General features: G+C 32.3%; 1 protein-coding gene across 4 annotated transcripts in view; it reads right to left on the reverse strand.

The window, feature by feature from the left end:
* Positions 1-20,638, reverse strand: part of sprt (PDZ domain-containing protein sprite) — a 189,569-nt gene that overhangs the window by 152,174 nt on the left and 16,757 nt on the right. The window contains exons 1-2 of one of the 4 annotated variants that reach the window (XM_089634611.1): positions 18,297-18,379; positions 12,572-12,804 (exon numbers count right to left, since the gene is read on the reverse strand). The exons of 2 other annotated variants lie outside the window; for them this stretch is intronic. In XM_089634611.1, the coding sequence (XP_089490737.1) occupies positions 12,572-12,630 (59 nt within the window). In that variant the 5' untranslated portion in view covers positions 12,631-12,804; positions 18,297-18,379. Of the gene's footprint in view, positions 1-12,571; positions 12,805-18,296; positions 18,380-20,638 lie in introns of those variants that run through there. One more of the 4 variants, XM_089634610.1, reaches the window with a different exon arrangement.

Below are 20,638 nucleotides of genomic sequence, written 5' to 3' on the forward strand. Positions count from 1 at the left end.
CGTATCTGTTAAATAAAAGTTCAATAAACTCGGATTATCTTTCAATTTAAATGTCATTTTCAAAATTGGAACTGATGGTGTGAAGAATTATTCAGGCGAGCGATTAAATTCCCAACTAGGTATAATCCAATAAGCTTCCTGTACTATGGTACTAAACTCTACAACAAAATCCCACTCTCATTCAAAACTCTCAACAATAGTTAAGCATTTAAATCTCAAATAAAAAGCTGGATACAAAACATAAGGAAATACCTACATAATATGCTTCCACAAAAACACACTTAAAAACCAACGAAACCAAACTCAACTGAACAAAAAAACATCTTGTAATATATTTATAATTATTTCAGAAAAAAACACCATTCAATATACATATTTAAAATTACTTTATCCTTTATATTTTAAATACTACTAAATTTTAATCACATGTAAATGAAATCCTCAGCACGGGAGATCCCATTGAGGATATCATCATATAAATTTGCTACAAAAAAATATAATAAAAAACTTATTATTATTTTACAAGAAAATTATGAACGTATTTCGTATGGATTATTTACCTGTAAGTATCTACCTGTAATAATATAATGAACGTATGAAAGAGATATTCGTGTTTGAACAAGATGAAAAAAGGTACAAAGGGGTATGTCTGCTTTGTATCTCGTATTTTTATAATTTATCTTCCTGATAGTAACTTGTATCACAGTGAGACAATAAACAGTAAAAATATTATAAAAAACAATTTCATAATTAAATTCTTTACATCATTAGACATTTACTTGTTCCAGTCCATCACCAAACGAACATTTACTAATTTATTGAATAATTTGATCGTGCCTTGTTTTTCTCGTGCGTCCCCGACTTTTCTACTATTAACTTTATGTAATATCGTCAAATCCACAAAACTAAATTATTTCGACTTATAATCAACTTCTCGTTCCAGGCCAGAGAAAATGTTTTAAGTCTTTCTCGGGCGTCCCCGACTACTTCTACCATTTAAATCAATCTCTAAATACTCCTAGCACTAATAACAACAAACTTTGAAATATTCAGCGAAATCAGTCCGGTAGTTTTCGGTTCGGTAGAGTCCACGGGGCACGCACTGCGGACATTGACTTTTATTTACGTAGATGAAAACTGTGTGCTGAGAGAAATATAATTCTTATAAATAAATAAAATATGTAACCCTTAAATGCATACTGTTGCAAAACGGCAACAAACCGTTCAAACCACCTTTAACTCTTTGGTGTATACTTAATGCATGCCGTTTTAGAATTATCAAGTTCACGGTAATATATTTTATCGAGTGGCATCACCTTTTTTTTCTTTCGCGAATGTCAAATGTCACCTTTTCTTTAACAAAGTGAAGATTCTCGAAAATTGGTTGGAGGTTAGAATTACAGTTTTGTTTTGCTGTTATTATTTTGATTTTCTTAGGTAAGTAGATACAATAATACAATACTTATATGTAATAACTCGTATTTTTCCGGTACACTTATTAGTTTTGAGAAATTTTTTAAAGTTTTTTTTTTTTTTTTTTCAAACGTAAATTATTCATATTATTTTTTATTAAATACATGGTGTTGTAAACCTGCAACCATTTTTTTTATCAAATATCATTAAAAAATTACAAAAAAATAAAATTCTTTATATTTTCTTGCATATGCATGTAAATATCTACAAAATATTTTTTTTCCGGAAAAATAAATAAATCTTGCATTTAAGGGTTAAGTCGTACAATACTCCACATATATAAGTTGTGTGCATTTCTTCATTGCAAAAGTTGTGTCGTGAAGTCATTAGAATCATAAATAATTTATAATTTATATATTGTATCTGAATGTTAACATGTTCATTGGAAATTCATTTGCGATAGTTTATTTAACCCTCCGTTGGGCGCACCTGATCTAACAGGCACAGGCCGCAATCTTTTATGGCCCCCTTCCTGCCAGAGCGGCCCTTCCCAGTGCCTTACTGTGGTTAAGAGGCGCATTGAACCATTGCATCCCTCTTCAGTTTCTCGCCTGACAACGTGGAAAGTAGTACGTGATGTTTGTGTTATGTCTTCTGTCAAGGAACTCAATCTATTAAGGTTATCAATTCTAATGAACATGAGACGTCAGATTCTGAATTGAACGCTTAAATGCCTTGCAGTCAATATATATACATTTTTTTAACCTAATTTTAATGTTTGGAAATTATTACTTTTATGCTCGTTTCAAAATTGGAATACTTTTTGATTTATTACTTTCACTGAATAATAGTACTTATTATTTAGTCGGACACTTTTTATTAAATTTAATTTACTCAAAAAATGTCAGTAATTACTTTTGTGAAAGCTGAATTCATATAGGTATTTAAGAAAGGACATTTTCAAAGCAGTGCCTGCCAGACACATTGCACCTTAAGAGGAAGCTACAAGCCAAAAATGTGTATATTCTTCGTATACCTTATATTGTAGGTAATAGGCATTAAAATCGCTTGACAAACGGAGACTAGAAACGTTTGAATTCAAGCACAAAACAGATTTTTATTTATTTTATAAATAATTTTAACACAAAGCAAAAAAGTTAATCAAGGGAAACTGTCCCAGATAATCTTAGCTATAATACTGTATTTTTTAAAAGTTGGTTCCTTTACGCGTTCATACATTTCTATTGAAAAAAAATTGTAGCAGTTTACATTTATATTTTTTATTAAGTCATTTATTCTATTATTTGTATTCTACTCAAGCGAAACGACAGGAAAAAATTCCATTTATATAAAGCATATTTTTGGTATTCATAAAGTACACCAATTCGTAATAAAGATTAATCAAAATAGTGGGCATGCTTTTTAAGTAAGACCTGACCCAGAGGTGCGCCCGACGGACGGTTAATCTTGAAATAGTACCTACCAGGATCTTCCAAAGTAGAGTAATATTATCGAAGAACCAGTTACCGGCTACAAATCGGGCGTAGTTACCTCAACTAACCGATAACGAAACGTTTATTAAATAATTTATTTTCGATTTCAACATGACAGTAGTTTTTCTCAAGGCATTCTGAAGGTACTATCGTGTAATGAGTAGGTATCTTTAGTCATTCTAGGCATAATAACAATCGCAGGATTTATGCATCTGTGGTTTTACTGTCAGTGATTACCGTTCTTTGTAAATTAAGCAGGATTTTGTCATTATTTTTTGTACCTTAAAATTAAAAACAACACAATCTATACTTTTGCAATTGTAATGGCCGCTTTTGCAAATCAAACTGAGATATTCTTCTAGTGATTTGTGTGTTCCTGAATGACCAGAGAACGAGATCTGTAGGTGGGTTTGTATGTTGTTCATTAGTTGAAAGGCCGTAAGTAATTAAGTTTGTAATACCCTGGAACCATCGTAAGCATAACGATGAAGTACTTCATAATATAATTCATGAGTTTAATATGAATTTATAACCGTAGGAACTTTACAGAAATGCCTGACGTGATTGTAATTAATTTTCCAATAACATTGAATAAATAGTGCTTAGTCATTTTGCCAGGACTATTAAGATGCATCAGCAGCCTAAATTAATGGCACATAGGACATATTTTAGATAAAGGTTTTACATTATGTGTTGATAAATATAGAAAATTGAGTTTAAGGCGATGCCATACGTAGTAATTCAAAATCATGTGTTTTTGGTTTGAAAATTTGGTCGCATAGAAATGTTTCAGATGCTTTAATTAAATACTGCGAGTAGAATACATTTTGGCCTTAGAAATAATCGAGTATTTTTTAGATACGTCTTTTTATAAGCCCAGAAAAAAATAATGTATAAGGCCTATGAAAACTGCTTTAAAGTTCAAAATCTCCTACTTACGAACCCATTTTCGGTTATAATTTTATTGAATAATGTGGCAAATTAAGTTATTTATAAAATGATCGAAAAAAATTAAAATAAAAATACAAAATAAAATAAAAGGCACTTTTTGGCAATTTTTTTTTCTTGCATAAATTAAAACAGGCGGATGGTGTTAAGCGGAAATTTAAACCTTATCGCCATCTACTTAAGGGTTGTTATTGATAGCGGCTCAATTTAAAATACTACATGACGTAGTGCATCGCCTCAACCATATATTTCCTGCACTATTTCTGCAAGAGAAAGTTACAATTTTTAATACAAAACTATGGGGGAAATTGATTATATGATATTACCTCCAGTTAAGTATAATAATAATTATTTAATTACCTTTATCAAATTATAAATCCGTAGGTATGTACGATGTACACGCTTATAAGGTTTTATGCAACAAACAAGGAACCAAGTAATTAATTTAAATCTTTTAAAATACATACTTACATATTCATTTGTAGTTATTGAGTATAATTTGTAGAACTCCATTTCAATTTTATGTTATTCTTTTATGAGTTTATTTATTCAAAGAACAATAACAATAACAAAAATTTTATGTTATTCTTTTATGAGTTTATTTATTAATAACAGTTTATTTATTAAAAGGTACAGTTAATTTATAAAAAAAGTTCCGCTGTGTAATTATTATTATAATTATGTAATAATTATTTCTTCACGCCATATTTTGACATAATAATATTAAAAAAGTTTATTTTTTTTATTTATTTTATAAACTCACAACTAAGAACTTATTTAAGGAACTTAGGTTCATATTTTAGTTTAAATAAGAGGAGACAAAACTAACCTTAACACTTTGATATCAATACAGTGGCCGCCAAGAAAACTAACAATTTTAAATTTAACGAAATAACTATAAAAATGTAATATTTTCCAATTTGGGAAATTAAAATACTTACTTCTCATTATTATCTAACTACTACAGAGTGTTTTAAGTGAAAATATAGTATGCATGTCAAGCTTGTCCCTACATTCTGTATATTTACCATATTTTAATTTTTTTTTAAAGTTTACTAATCTCATATTATTCAGATACACGGAGAAAACTTGATTATAATTGAAAACCGATTTATAATATTGCTAATTTATTCAAATTTATTCATTATCATGCTAAAAACGAGATAAAAATATCGGGCCCTAAACGAATAGATTGATACGTTTCATGTAAAACTTTTAATTAAAAAAATTATGTGTTAAAGCGATGTAAGAACACGTGTTCATAAAAATCATTATATTTTCGCATTTAGTCGTTATATATTAAAAGTAGAAACGCAGGTGCATGAACACGTGCTCTTATGTATTCTAAAAGTACAAAAAAATATTAGGACACGACCTGCTGTCCCGTTTTTAACAGGGTTTTAATAAATACTAATTTTTCTCCGTGTGTCGGTTTAGCATAAATGGTACGATGATACGTAACACATAACAAAGATTAAATTATTATAATTAATGCATTATTAAATAATAAACAAAATACTTGTTGTGTCCATAATGTCTGAGTTATGTTTGAGTCCTCTCGAATTCGCCAATTAAAGTGCCACTCTCACTAGATTGCTTCTTAATACACTCTAATGAAATAATCAAATCAATAAAATAACCTGTCAATATCAAACACTTTTAAACACTTCTATCGTCTTAACACCTCGAGCCTCAGAAGGACATATCTGACCGAGGTAGAAATATTTAACTACATTGTAGAAATATTTTTAAATATTTTTTTGTAATGTGTATGTGATTTGTACGCGATTAGAAAGAAAAATAATTATTCTTTTCAGGTTTTTCAAATCTTTATACTTCATTCCATGGATAAAATACTAAAAAATATCAAAATGTATAATTACAAATTCGCGGTAGTGTAAAAAAAAAAAATTAAAATTATTTTATTGTATAAAGCGGCATAAAAAATGTCAGTTTTCTTACTAATTTCCCACAGCATAAGGAACGCGTTTTCTAAATCTCGAATCATTTCAAAATTGCGGGCATTTTGAATCAAAATATTTCAGTAAGATTATTTATTTTTTCTTAATTATGTTTTAATATAACCCTGATGAAGTTTCAGGGTGAACCGAAACCGGTTGGTTTTTTATATTGGAAATACATACGTTAAAGTCGTATTAAAAACAAAATTATTTTATTCTAATTACTTAGATTATATATATTATTCGGCATTATCATGCTTGATATTACAATTTAATAATTTGTTAATATCACTGTTTATTTCAAATACAATCATTTCAAAGATAATTTTATGTAGTTTCTAAAATAGTATTACGCCTTTTCACGAAAACTTTAAAAATAAGGTAAAATAAACACACATTTAAAATACCTCGGAATCATTCCAAAATTTCATGATATTTTACCATGTCGGCTGGAAAACATAGTTTAAAGCCTGAAGGGTTAAAATATATTGATTTTTCTCATATTATAAAGAATCATTGCATAATAATTTGAAATATTTGTCATAGCAGACAAACCGGTTAACCATCGAAACAAAAATTTGATATGCATAAAAAAAACGAATTAAAAGTTTGGTGGTGTAAATCATGAATAAAGTACCTACCTATTCAAATATTGAATTGATAAGTGATTCAACACGGCACGCTTGTCATAATTATGAGCCAAAGTTATGCCAAAAACTAGAGAAACTATAATAAAAATTTGAATTTAAATTTCGAACTCAATAAAATATACATGTTTGTGACGGATAAAACTAATTTTACGACATCAGAAGATAAATAAAAGTCCTCTGGTCTCATATCAAAGCATCCAGTGTTAATTTATTATGGTATTAATAATTTCGATAAGAAAATGTTTATCTCAGGAGATAGATATTATTGAACGATATAAGTTTGGATGTTTACATAACATTCTAAAACTCAAAAATATATAATCTCTAATCTGTTAGTTGGTGGTGTTATGATCAGCATAGTTTCTTTCCAAGCACTTTATCGGGGTTCGATTCCGGACCGTAGCAATTTTTTGATTTTATACGAATTTATATATGTAAGACCCGTGAAAAATCACGGGATATTTTAATTCCAATTTTAAAAAACATAAAAAAATCTGTTGAAATGTTATATTACAGGTAGGCAAGAGCCTATTTTATCCCTTGTCTGATTCCTTCAGACAGTCTAATTTTGAAAATGACACTTAAATTCAAAGCAAATTTGAGATCATTGACAAAGATTTCACGGGACAAATTCAAAGGGGACCAACATAGAAAAGAGTTGATTTTAAAAACTTTCTCAAAGCTTTGTTTGATGTAAAATAAAATTGTTCAACAATTTAAAATACCAAATTGTTGTCATATAATAATTATAGCTAAAGGCACTAAACAGATCCTTAGAATTGTAATCTATAGTGATTTTAAAGAAAACCCAATTCGCCAATTTGTTTATCAGTAATTGTTTGTCAAACTTCATTGGCTACAGGGGCCACCGAGGTATAAAAAAAATTCTCTATTTAATGCTTCATGCCAAGCAGACAATTCAACGAATGAAGACAGATAGGTAATCCCTTTCCCTTTTTTACCTGTATACGTACAGGGTGTCCAGGGATAAAGCGCACAAACTTCGGAAGATGATTTTACATGATGTAGAAGTCAAAAAAAACTTTTTTTATAAATTCCGTTTTTTTTCCATACAAAAATATTTTTTCCTAGAAGAATATTATTTTCTCCATACGAAAAATTCTATTTTTATACCTGAAAACTACCTAAAACATTAATATTTCGAAATCTTCTTTACTTGTACATATAATATATCGGAACAAGTGTTCGTACAGCTGCGATTATATTATTATTATATAATGACGAAATGCGAAATTTTTTTTTTTTTATGAACGTGTTCCGAAATCGCCAAAACACATGCTTGTTTTACTGATAATTCACTGGGAAATCTGTCAATTCAATAGTTAAAGGCCTGCAGTCCCGTTTTTAACAGGAATACGAATAATTTGAAGAGACTTTTTAATAAATTAGCAATATTTTATACCGGTAAGTTTTCTCCGTGGTGTAGAATTACGTGCCGAAGTTTATAAACTTTACCCCCGGACACCGATGTATGTTCAAGTGTATTTAGAAACAGCTTAAGGCCCCGTAGTAAGCGTTCAAAGGTGGTTTGAAAGGGAGATATGTAAATACGAATGCTAGAGGGAGCGCGCTTATATTAATTATTAAAAACGATAATAATTAAGCGAAAATATTTAATAACACTCGACTCGTTTGAAATTATGCTAAAATCTCTCCACAAATTATCTGGTTGTATTTAAAGATATACTGTTATTTTCAAGTCTATAACATATTAAATAACGGAACAAAGGGTGTTTTTAATAACTTTCGTAGATTACTTTGAGATTTTTCTCTATCGAGGGATTTATTATCTTAAAAAAACATGTTTTTTTTTTTTAACTTAAAACTTAAGGAGTTAAAAAAACACATGTTATAAATCGGTAGAAATTGGGTATGCGGAGGTTTAAGGTTATTTGCCTCCAGCACGACGTGCGATGCGATGTGGTCGCGAGAGTCGCGGCTTGACCTTTAGCTGCACCTTGACCGCGACAAAAGGTTTCCTGCGAGCAAACTTCCACTATATTACATACATTTAGCCAGTCTGCTCGGCAACAATGAGAGTTCAACTTTACATTTTTATGCATTTCGCTTTCACAAATAATAAAAACGTACTCCACACGAAAGGCAATAAAAGAAAATGTTTTTCTTGAGGCGTTATTGCAAGTTCACAATCGATTTGAATTCTGTAAATTTGAAACATAAATAATCAATATTTTTTTTTGTACACTGAAGTCTGCAAAGCTGCTAATGGAGTATTTCAAAACTTCTAAGTAAACTATTATCTGTTTCACCACCGCTGAGTAACGCTACCCATCAAGTAAAAAGCCAGTTTTGACAGTTTACTCAGAGGTGGTGAAGTATTTAGCTGTTTTATTTACTTGACACGATAATTTTGTTGCAAAATATAAGAAGATTATTTTCAAAAACCTTATGGTTGAGTATTCTCCTTATTAAAGACTTCATTGAAATGATGCAAGTAAATCAGACCGTCTCAAGTATCGGGGTTCTATAGAGGCCCGAGTAAAGCTGGCTTCCAAGAAACTGGACGTCTTGTATAGGGATAGCAACTAAAGGGACTCTTCAATAGTGACCAGCTACAAACGCTGTTCAAATCTTAAGCATGCCCAACAATTGAATTTGAGAGCCACCTCTGGGCTGGAGCCCCAAAATATATGATAAACCTACTTGGTTCTGTGCAAATGAGGGCGCTCCGCCTGATTGATATCAACCGATTGCTATCTCTAATGCACAGACGCAATGTAGGAGTCAGTTCTGAGGGTATTTTAATGGAGCCTGCTCTAAGAAACTAGCAGCATGTGCACAACACGCGCATATTGGCTTCATGAAAACATGTCGTTTCTTCGACTCGTTTTTTGTGTAAGTCGGCTCGTATGTGGATCAAGCTATCGGCATCTGTTTTCCTCCTTCATATAATCCGGTCCTCTTCAAGACCCACATAAATCATAAATCCCTTCCTACAGCCCCTACCTTAACCCGCCTCACAACGCTTCGCAACAATAAGTGGCAATATGGTTCCAGTGTGACAGGGAACTACATTAAAAAAAACACTAAATCAAAAGCTTTCTGGCTCGAGAAACGTGCATTCCTAAATAATTATTTCTCGAAAACTAATTGAATATAGCGCTGAAGTTACTTTTTGCAAAAGTACGACACTTACTAGTCAATACAACCTAGTTTATCATTTTTTGTAGCTCTAGAGTCTTCAGTCGGTAGTATCTGAGTTTTATACATATAGTAGTGTCGTGGATGGAGAAATGAGGAAATAAGTTTGTGTCTACAAGGAAATGTGCGAAGGCAAGAACCAAGAGAACCGTATAGAGAACTTCCTCTACTCGATAAGATAGAAGATAAAGAGCGAGAAACCAAGGAAGTGGTAAAAAATACCTTAGAAGAAATATGCCTTTGATTTTATGGGTGGACATTTAAAACTTTTGTTACTTATTTATCACTCTATTGAAATACTGGTGATTTTTTTGTAGAAAGAGAAAATTTCATCAATGAGCATAAATTAATAAGGTAATTTTTTTAGATCTTTCTCCTTACATTCCTCCATGTGTAAAACACTGAACATAATATTATCACTTAGAAGTAAATTGCAACAAAACAACGACACGCATTGATAGATATAAACAATATTAAAGTAGTCTCATAGAGAGGACGAAAAATCTTCCTTCTCACATATCAAAAGATACTAGAATGCATACGTCACATGCGACCTCTCTCTGGTACTATTTATATTGGACTATATATAAGCGGTTTTAGTTGCGGGCAACATTTGCGATCATCAAAAACCATTACGGCATATTATTGAGGTGAGCACAAGAGAAGACGCGAAAGACTTTTTTTGAATTTGAAATGTATGCAAACTAAAGTTGCTCTAATGGAGAGGGTCCTTATTTCCTCAGTAAAATAATAATTTTAAAAAGAACTCTCTTTATGACTTTTGGAAGGAAGTGGAAATAGCGAAGGTTGTTAAGAGAAGTGTCTGCCCACACAATCAGTGAGTCACGACATGGCTTAGTATTTAATTGACCATAATGTGTTTAGGAAGAGAGTATCCGTTTTTATACTATTTTTCTGTTGTTTCAAAGAAATTTATATTTAACTTTCTAAATTATTAATCTATCCTGTGATTATGTAGTTCAGTGTGAAAACCATTTTGATTTATGGAAAATCATTTTGTTCAAGTTTGGCAGGTTTACGTTTTGGCGTTTATTATTATTTTACGTATGCGACTTAGCCCCACTGAGGAAATTAACACAAATTACCCTATGACATTTCTGCGCTCCTGGTATCCTGGTGAACTTGTTGTTACTGTCGATAGGTTCACGTTTTGACGTTTATTGTTTATACCTAGCGCAGAATCGTGAAAAATCACGGGATATTATAATTACAACTTTGAAAATGAGAAATAAAATAATTTTCTGTTAAAATATTATATTATGAGTATACATACTTTAACGATTTCTCGCTATTGCAATCAATTCCAATTTTGAAAATGACACTTAAATTAAAACCAAATCCGAATTTTAGAGTTCATTCAACAAGAGTTACAGATAGACACAGAACTGAAATTTGTATTTTTGATAAGGTTAAAACAAGTCTTGTTTAAAATGAACGTTACGCATAAAAACAATTCTTTATTGGACGATAAAAACAGATGAAGTTAATTAGCCATTAGGGACGTATGACGAAAAACATATTTTATTTAAACAGAATAATTACTCTACATTTTTACTCCAAAGCTGCTAAGCTGTAATATCAACATGCATAATTCAATTTTTTCTCAATTATTTGTAAATCTTATAAAATATTGATAATTTATGTAAAGTGCTTTAAAGAGGAGTCGATCGTAAGATAATAAAACAATAATTTAACTGTTGGAGTACTTACTCGTACGCGCATTTAAATGTACTTACACACACTTGAAACATGCGCACACTACTCAGTCATAAGAACACATAATAAACGTGTGTAAGTATGTAAGTATGTAGTTCGCTAACCCTGGCTTTGCATTGAGTTATAAATCAAGTGGAACAATGTTGTCAATATGGCAGGGCCACATAATCCCCGGGAATACAATGCGCAATGGTCGCTGGATACAATAAGGCAAGAGAGTAGAGAATATTATTCTGCGAAGCATAATATTTCGAACGGTGGCGTAAAAAGTAACAAACTCTCTGGCATCTCGTAAACCAACTCAAATTTGAATTTAAAAACATGTCATTTTTTTTAACTGACAAGGTTCCTACATAACAGTTGTAAAGCCATTGTATAATGTTGATCAGAATAATTGTACTACATTTTTTTAATATTGATAATCATATTTTCAAAATCCAGACACGGAAGCGCGTATATTGTGTAAGACGAAATAAAGATGTCAATAGTTTTCAGTTCCTCCGTAATTAGGCAAGCTCGATGCGTTTTGGGTCTTTGGTTCTGGCCTACATACTTGTCGAATCCCAAGCCCAACCCTGTACAGAAACTTTAGTTTGCTATAGTAATGTGTCGATCTGCAGCGAAGTTCATTGTGGTACTTTTTTGCGCAAAGTCTTTATGCAGCATTTGGTTTATGTCGATTGCTTACCGAACCGTGAGACGACGGGCTTAAACCAAAACCTCCTAGATCACAAGGCCGGGAAACTGAATCAAATCAGTCTCCTAACTTATCATACTATGTATTTCAATTTATTTTTTTAAATTAACTAAACATTTTAAGATGTTTTAATAAATAAGAATAAATGAAAAAAAAAAAGTAAAATCGCATACAATTTAGTAGGCTGCTTTGAATGAGTGTCCCGGCCTTGTGATCTAGGAGGTTTTGCTTAAACTCCGTCTGTCTTATCAGGCTCAAACGTTGGCTAAAGAAGTAGGAAGTGTAACGCGGCGTAATAACTCAAAAATCAATCACGGTAATAATTTTGGCCCAAATAATATACAGCGTCAACCCCTATTCAATGAGTTTGCTTTCCCAAGTCTCACATATGAAAATTTCACTTACGTAGTGTAATTTTCACCGATAAATTCCCCTTCTCACGGCGAAATTTTTATTTTAAAATTTATACATATAGATTTGGTTAGGTACCTTTTCCTTCCGAAACGATGGCGAGGACTGGAATCACTTAGTACCGCAGAAGTACTCATCACTGACTGTATGTCCCATCACACCGGATGGCAATCTCTATGCACCATTTCACTCGTAATTCGTAATGACAATGATCACCGCTGTAAACTAAACAACCACCATCATTGTCGTTTGTCACATTCCCATTGTGCTTAAACACCACTCGATGTCGTTATTTTGCGATCGCGAACAACCTGGGAACAACAACAAACAAATTTATTTTAAAACAAATACGTTTTTATGATTGTATTCAGTCTAATCGCATTTTTTGTAAACGGATGATTGTTACAAAAACTTAGGTATATAATATTTGTTTAAATAACAATTGAGTATAATTAGTGCTCACAGGGTTACGTTTAAACAAAAGAGTAGAAGTTAAAGAAGGAAGGAAGGAATTAAGTCTGTATACATTTATTTAGACTTTTTAAAACTACCTATTTTGTTAGAAAACAGTTATTTTGCACAATATGTACTTTATGTACAAGTAATAGTTATTTGGTGAGAAAGAACCATCGCCTGTGTAAGATTACGAATTTTAAGCAAAAACAAGTACACCCGGCTCCGGAATGTTGGGACTCCTATGCGGTATTCACATTTAAAAAAAACTCAAAGTTTGTATATTTAAAATCAATTTTTATTTCAATTATATACTTTTTCAAACGTAGGTTTTTGATCATATTGCTTTATTCCCATCCCTTAAACCAGAATAAAGCCCGGGTAATGCCTTAAACTTCACCTAGTACCAATATATATAAAAGAAATCTAATCTTCTTCTTCTTCAATGGCGCTACAGCCCATTTCGAGCCTTGGCCTCCTTTAACATGAGCCTCCACCGCCCTCTGTCCTCGGCCGTCGTCTTCCAATCTGCAACATGGAGTAGTCCTCTGGCATATTTCCTGACATCGTCCTCCCATCTCAGCCTAGGTCTGCCCGCCTTTCGTTTGCCTCCCGGGTGTCCTGTTAGAACCTTCTTTGGTACACGTGTGCTTGGCATTCGGTGCACATGTCCGGCCCATCTTAGTCTTTGGAGCCGTAAATGAGTAGAGAGTCTGGGAGCTTGGTAGATGTCATATAGCTCCTTATTGTGGCGGATTCTCCATGCCTCTCCCTCTCGCACCGCTCCTAAGATTCTTCGAAGTACCTTTCTTTCGAAGGTGTCCAGCCGTTCCGCAGACTTTGCTGTCAGTGTTCCCGCCTCACATCCATAGGCCAAGACCGTTCTAATAATTGTTTTATACAGGGTTATTTTGGTTTTCCTATGGACGTTTCGGGATTTGAACACTGGCAGCAACGCGAAGTAAGTGTTGTTAGCGGCTGTGATGCGCTTTCTTACTTCTACTGGGTCTTCGTTGTCCTGCGTTATGATGGAGCCCAGGTAGGCAAACTCTTCGACCACTTCAAAGTTATAGGAGTTTTTAAAATTCACTTTATCTTTTATTCTGCGGTGTGGGGTTCTGGTTTGCATCATGATTTTATTAAAAGAAATCTAATATTACAATTAATTTTAGTGCGAAGGTTTTCAGTTTACAAATTTTCCCGCAAAACTGTGTTAGACTGAAAGATGGCTTCGGGTTCTAAAAATAAACCACTTCTAATACACACGTTCTGAAAAAAGGTTAATTTCTTATTTTTTTTATTATGAATGTTAACCTTCTTACTTAAATGCCATTTTTTTTAAATGTATGTCGACTTCATAGTTAAAATTTCTTTCTAGGTTTGCTTTTTTCAAAGCCCTCCAAAACGTTCGAAATCTGACGGTATACGCGTGACGTCATACGTACCTCAATTTTGTCGATTAACACTAATCTTAATCCCACTCGAGTCGGTTTGAAAAAAAAAAGTTAATTTTTAGCAAGATTTCCAAAAAACATGAACTATAATTTTTAAAACGCAGTAGTGACCCGTCTGCGAGTATACATTCATAAAATTGTCCGCATTCTTAATGCATGCGGCCCGCCAACCCGTGAGTTGGCGGTTTCAGTGCTGTCAGAACCCGACGACCAATCACAGGGCGTTTAAGTGTCTCACGGATTTAATCGTTTTTAAATGACGATATAATAATTCTAAAATAATAAAACTTATATATTGTACAATAAAAACACATAAATTTGTTTTTGACCACTATTGTTTTATTTTCACTCTACCGGTTTCGGAAGAACCCTTCCTTCGTCAGGAGAATATTAAAATACAGTTTTTAATATTCTCCTGACGAAGGAAGGGTTCTTCCGAAACCGGTAGAGTGAAAATAAAACAATAGTGGTCAAAAACAAATTTATGTGTTTTTATTGTAAATTATGATGAGCCACAAAGTGAATGCTTTTTACAATTACTTATATATTGTGTTTGTTGTTCTGTATGAATATATGTTGTAGCCATAATACATTTCACGCAAGTTTCTTATTATTTTTCAATTTCAAATAACTCTTATCTTAACTCACAAAAAGCGTCATGTAAAAATGGTGAGCTTTTAATAATTTATAAATTTTAATTTTTGTCTGTTGTTTTTATTCAATTTTTTTTAAATTATAAAACATCTTAATTTTGTTAGGCTTGACTTGTGGACAGAAGACCAACACGATACATAATGTAGCTAGTGTTTCACAATTTAATCGTTCGTTTGATTTAAATTATATTCCACTATCACATGAGGAAGCCTTCAAACAAGCTTTTTCGTCGGTAATCAATCTTGAAAAAAGCGAATCTTCACGTTCTGACACCCCATAATTTACTTATACCGTGAGATTCTTTCATATCTCTCCAGTCTTCACCGTGTCTATCTCTTCTCTATCACATCTCATTGCTTCTAGTATCTAACAGCCTGACATTTGCTTCAAGATCTAACATCCAGTCTCACCTTTTGCCAATCAGCTATGGGAAAATCGCCGATAAAAACACAAGATACAAAACACACAATGTACAATGCGACGTGCGTAGGTTCTTGCCTGAAAACCTGATGTGTTAAGTAAAGTGCAAATGTTAGACAATGGAAGAAAACTACCGAAAAAACTGTTGGATTGGTAATCTATTGATAAGCTTTTTATAGTGATAGCTGTGTATTGAATGGGTAGACAAATGTCAGTGAAATTCTTCGTGAAATGCATTCCGAAAGGTCACATTCTCATCCCAGTTGTGTTGAATTAATTGATTTTTTCCCATTTACTGTCAAGATACACAAGAATTTTCCTTTCCAAAATGTGGATAACTTTAGACATGGCCATGGCATGACTATATTGAAATTATACAAGTGGGATTTCACATATCAGTATTACCCTGCCAAAATTAAACACAAACGGAATTACACGTAGAGAGAATGAAAACTAATTAATTACGAGTACTAGAATTGCATCCATAATATTTCAGAAAAAAAATAACAATACATACAATAAAAACAAAAAAGGATTGAAAATATTGAGAAGTGAAAAGATGCACAAATCCAATAAATATGTAGATGACGGTTTTCTGTAATGCAGTACAGTTAACTCCAAAGAATAACTATTTATTTATTTATTAACGCCCTTTTTCGGGGCTTTTACATGTGAATATTAAGAAATATACATTATTTATTGTACATCACTGAATTGCTTCATTAACAACAATTTATATTTGTTTAAAGATAAATTGAAGATGTCCACTGACTTGGTATAATTGTTTCCCTCCATTAGTATTCTGGGCAAAGAGGAATACATATGGTAGTTAGTCCCAGAATTTCTGCACTGAAATAAATCCTGACTTCTAGTATTACGTTGTGGAATCCGAAAGCTTATCAATTCTAGCAATACCGGACTATCAACTAAATCATTTAGAATTTTGTATAGAAATACCAAGTCAGTGAAAATTCTTCTGCCTGACAATTTTAGAATTTTCATATAATTAAACAGAGTGTTGTAGTTCAACATAATTGCTGGAATATCCATATTAAAATTTATAAAACGTAAGAATTTGTTTTGTATTATTTCAACAGCTTGTACATGTATATTATAATGTGGGTTGCAGACAAGAGAATTGTACTCAAGTTGACTTCTTACATAGGCAAAATATAACAATTTTATTTATTTATTTATTTTTTATAATATAATATTGATTACATTTTATGATTTTGACTGTCCAACTAGGAAGGATTTACGTTTCAGGACAGTCAAATTTACAGGTTTCAAGTTATCTTAGACGAATACAGGATTTAAGACTAGCTAAAATAAGTATGTTAAAACGAAGATACATTCAATTTATATTGTTAAAATTTCTGGTTAGCCTTGTTATAAATCCCTACATTTTAAGCCCTTCTTAGAGATTTCTGTTATATGGTCAACAAATGAAAGATTTGATTGAAAAGTGATGCCTAATTCTTTGATTTGTGTTAATGTCTCAAGAGCATTGAAAAATAACTAATATAGATTTTAATATGACTACAGTTTGAACAGCGCGCCATTACTCAATAGTAAAAAAAATCCACCAATGAGAATGCGGCCCAGTGCGGATTCCAGAACGCACAAGGAAGTTGATATATGAAAAAACCTCTGGTATTTTCATACAACATAAAGTCTGTTCCGAACGGTGCTAGAAGGTATCTAAGGGCCTAAATTCGTTATTTGTGTGCGCCGCGATGGCTTGATACCGAACATTACCGAAAGCATTCAATTAACGTAAGAATACGACTGTGGGCTTCGAACATAAGCAATTACACAGATTTATTCACTTTTATAATAATATTACGTGCATCTCTATATTTGTTTTACTGTTAACAAATAAATTATTACACGTTTTATTCACTTGTTTCGGCATTTCAACAATTATTTGTTGCTATATAGCACTATAAATCTTATTGAAGGCACCAATTTTAGGTAAACAGTTATTATGTTTTTGAAAATTTCTTTATTCATTACCATTTATTATACATATCCCCAAGCCACAAATATATTAGTTAAAGGACGTATTATTTCAAGTCGCCATTGATATTTTTTTTATTTTTGAAATGTTCTTCCAGATCCGCAGTCTTTTAAAATAACGTGACTCCATAATATATACGATCAACAAGAAAAACTGCTCACAAAAAGCCGATTTTCTTTACTTTTTAAAATAGCTTTAATGATGAGCTCCAAATGATTTAACTGATGTAACGATGTTCACACCATATTTACAAATGTACCAAAAAAACAGTGATGTTTCGGTAACCTACGTACCAAATGCAACAGAACTGGAATTAGTTGTAATATGTTTTATAATATGATTCATTAATTTTTATGACATCAAATTACCAACTGGAAATGCGAACCAAACAGTTAACGTAATAGTCCATTGTATTGAAAAAAAACTAACACGATCCGACCGAGTTGAGGTCAAAATAAAGTACTGGTAGTGGCCTCATCCTAGACCGGAGCAAATTGGCCAATTTGACATTATTAGAGGTGTAGTACCTCATACGGGCGTTATTATTAATGGAGAAATTGATAAAAAACATAATGAGAGATTGTGCGAAATACACCAAGTTTTAATAAAAAACGAGAATTCTCGAGAATTTTTCAAATCTTCTACGTGGGATATCAACATTTGATCCATGACAAGTGTGAAAAACATCCCACATTAAATGTTTAAAATCTTAAACGATAAATCATAACTTATAATTAAGAATCGAAAAGTTGTTTGTAATTGGCTATGACTATGTTTATTAACTAAATCTGCAGGTACCTACCTACTTCCGAAAATCGCCAATCCCCTTCGTCAAGCTATGTCAATTGTCACCTCCAGACTGGCCGCATTACGCACGTGAGCCGCACTCCGACTAGCAAGTAAATAACTAGTAGTTCTGTGAACAGTAGACCTCACGTAAAAAAAATGTTTCTAATTTTCTCTTATTTAATAAATTAAAAACAAATTTTCCTCTCAAATTATAAGATTTGTGAGTAGGTATTTATTCCTACATATATTTTTGGTACAAAAAAGGAATTATACAATTTGTCCCAAGAAACGTCACTCTCTCAATGACAATTATTTTTCCAAACTTTCTTTTGCAGGTAGGCACCGAAATATTGAAAAAATGCTGATAAGAAAGTCCAAATAAACACGACGATTTCACATTTATAAAAATAACTTTACCGAACCATTAAAACGGCCACAATCTTGAACCGGAAACGAAACGTACAAACAAATTTACAGACATACGAAATGCAAAACGGTATAGTTGAGTTCGCTATGCTCAGTTAATCAAAAGGGTAAGATAAAGTGTACGAAATCAATTGAGACTATAATAATGTATTCCGTCCTTCCCATCAATGTTCAAGTACTGATTAACCTACCTGCTAGTTGGGAGCGGCTCAAGAGCGTTGTATGGGTCGTCTGGAGGCAATGTATGGCATTCATATGCAGAAAATCTAGATATAAATAACTTTACTAGCAAATCGCAATAGTTTAGCGTATGAGTTAATTCCAGGGTTCACGATAATGAGTTCAGATAACTCGAGCTCTGTTGAAGTTTAACTCTCTATAGACGTAGGGGCTTTTTATGTTCTTGAACAAAGACACCAAGAAATAAAACCAAAAGTATAATTTTACACATGAGCGATTCTCCCACCATTACAAGGCTTGTTTCCGTTGCGTTGGCTTTACAATTTCCCCATACATCGCGAGGCTTCAAGATGTAACAACTTGATTGAAGAATACAGATTACATATTATTTATGTACAGTTCTTCCTACAGAAGAACGCATCAATGTACTTCTTCCACAAATAAGATTATTTTATAAGAAAGTATGTCTCGTAAATCTTTTACTCTGTACAAGAAAGTTTTTAACACATTCACGGACACATCGTCTATTGAAGTCGTTTTAGAGAAGATGTGTTATGTCACAACGTCTATTGACGTCGTTTCAGAGGAGATGTGATTTGACACGTCTATGGACGTCGTTTTAGAGGTAAAATGATTTGACACAACGTCCATTGACGTCGTTTTAGAGGTAATATGATTTGACACAACGTCCATTGACGTCGTTTTAGAGGTAATATGATTTGACACAACGTCCATTGACGTCGTTTTAGGGGATATATGATTTGACACAACGTCCATTGACGTCGTTTTAGGGGAAATATGATTTGACACAACGTATATTGAAATCGTTTAAGAGGAAATGTGACTTGACACAACGTCCATTGACGTCATTTTAAAGGAAACGTGATTTCACACAAGGTCCATTGACGTTGTTTTAGAGGAAATGTGATGAAATTTGTATGTACCTAATGTAATTCCTCAATAAAAGGTAAACCTTTATAAAATACAGGTAACGTACTAATTTCAGTTGTCGGTGCATGGGTGCGTGGTTTAAAATTGTATTACTGAGTAATGCGTAAAATTATTCAAGTTCAATGCACTTTTAATTTTCAAAATTGGAAATGTATAAATCATAATATCAGATAATCAATAACGTATGTACAAAAAATAATTTATTAATTTATAATTCTTTATTTGAAATGCGTATATCTTTTTGTTTAAATGTTTAGTAGATGTGGTAATTTTTCAAGTTTACTTATATTCGAAAGGTAAATTTCTGCTTTTTAAAGCTTCACAAAGCCTACAATTATAATATCACGTGGTTTTTCACGGGTATATGCTAGTTATGTTATAAATGAATAATTCAAATTTGTGGCCTCTTTTGAAGTTTAAAAATAATTTCAGAAACCTTGCTCCTTATAAATAATAAAGTAAATTCATTAGTAAATCCAAACATGCTTCCAACCTACATTAATCCTGGACATGCCGAGTTCTGGTACCGACACGTAGTACTTATCTACGAGTACACGTTCAAGCAAAACACATTTCACATTCTCGTGGTCATGTTCAATGTCCTAACGAGCACAACTCTCATTACTCTCGTTAATAAAGAGGATCCAGGGTCACTTGACCACGCTAGAGCGACAACCCGACGTCTTTGGATTGATATAAAGCGCCACGTAACGGCCAACGCATTTGTTAGGGGTTGCGAGTTCAATTCCCGCCGCATTGCAACTATTTTCCTTTTCATATTACCATATGTGGGCTATA

This window comes from Hesperophylax consimilis, chromosome 8 (genome assembly GCF_061612785.1).
Source record: "Hesperophylax consimilis isolate HC1 chromosome 8, BYU_Hcon_1.0, whole genome shotgun sequence".
Taxonomy (NCBI): domain Eukaryota; kingdom Metazoa; phylum Arthropoda; class Insecta; order Trichoptera; family Limnephilidae; genus Hesperophylax; species Hesperophylax consimilis.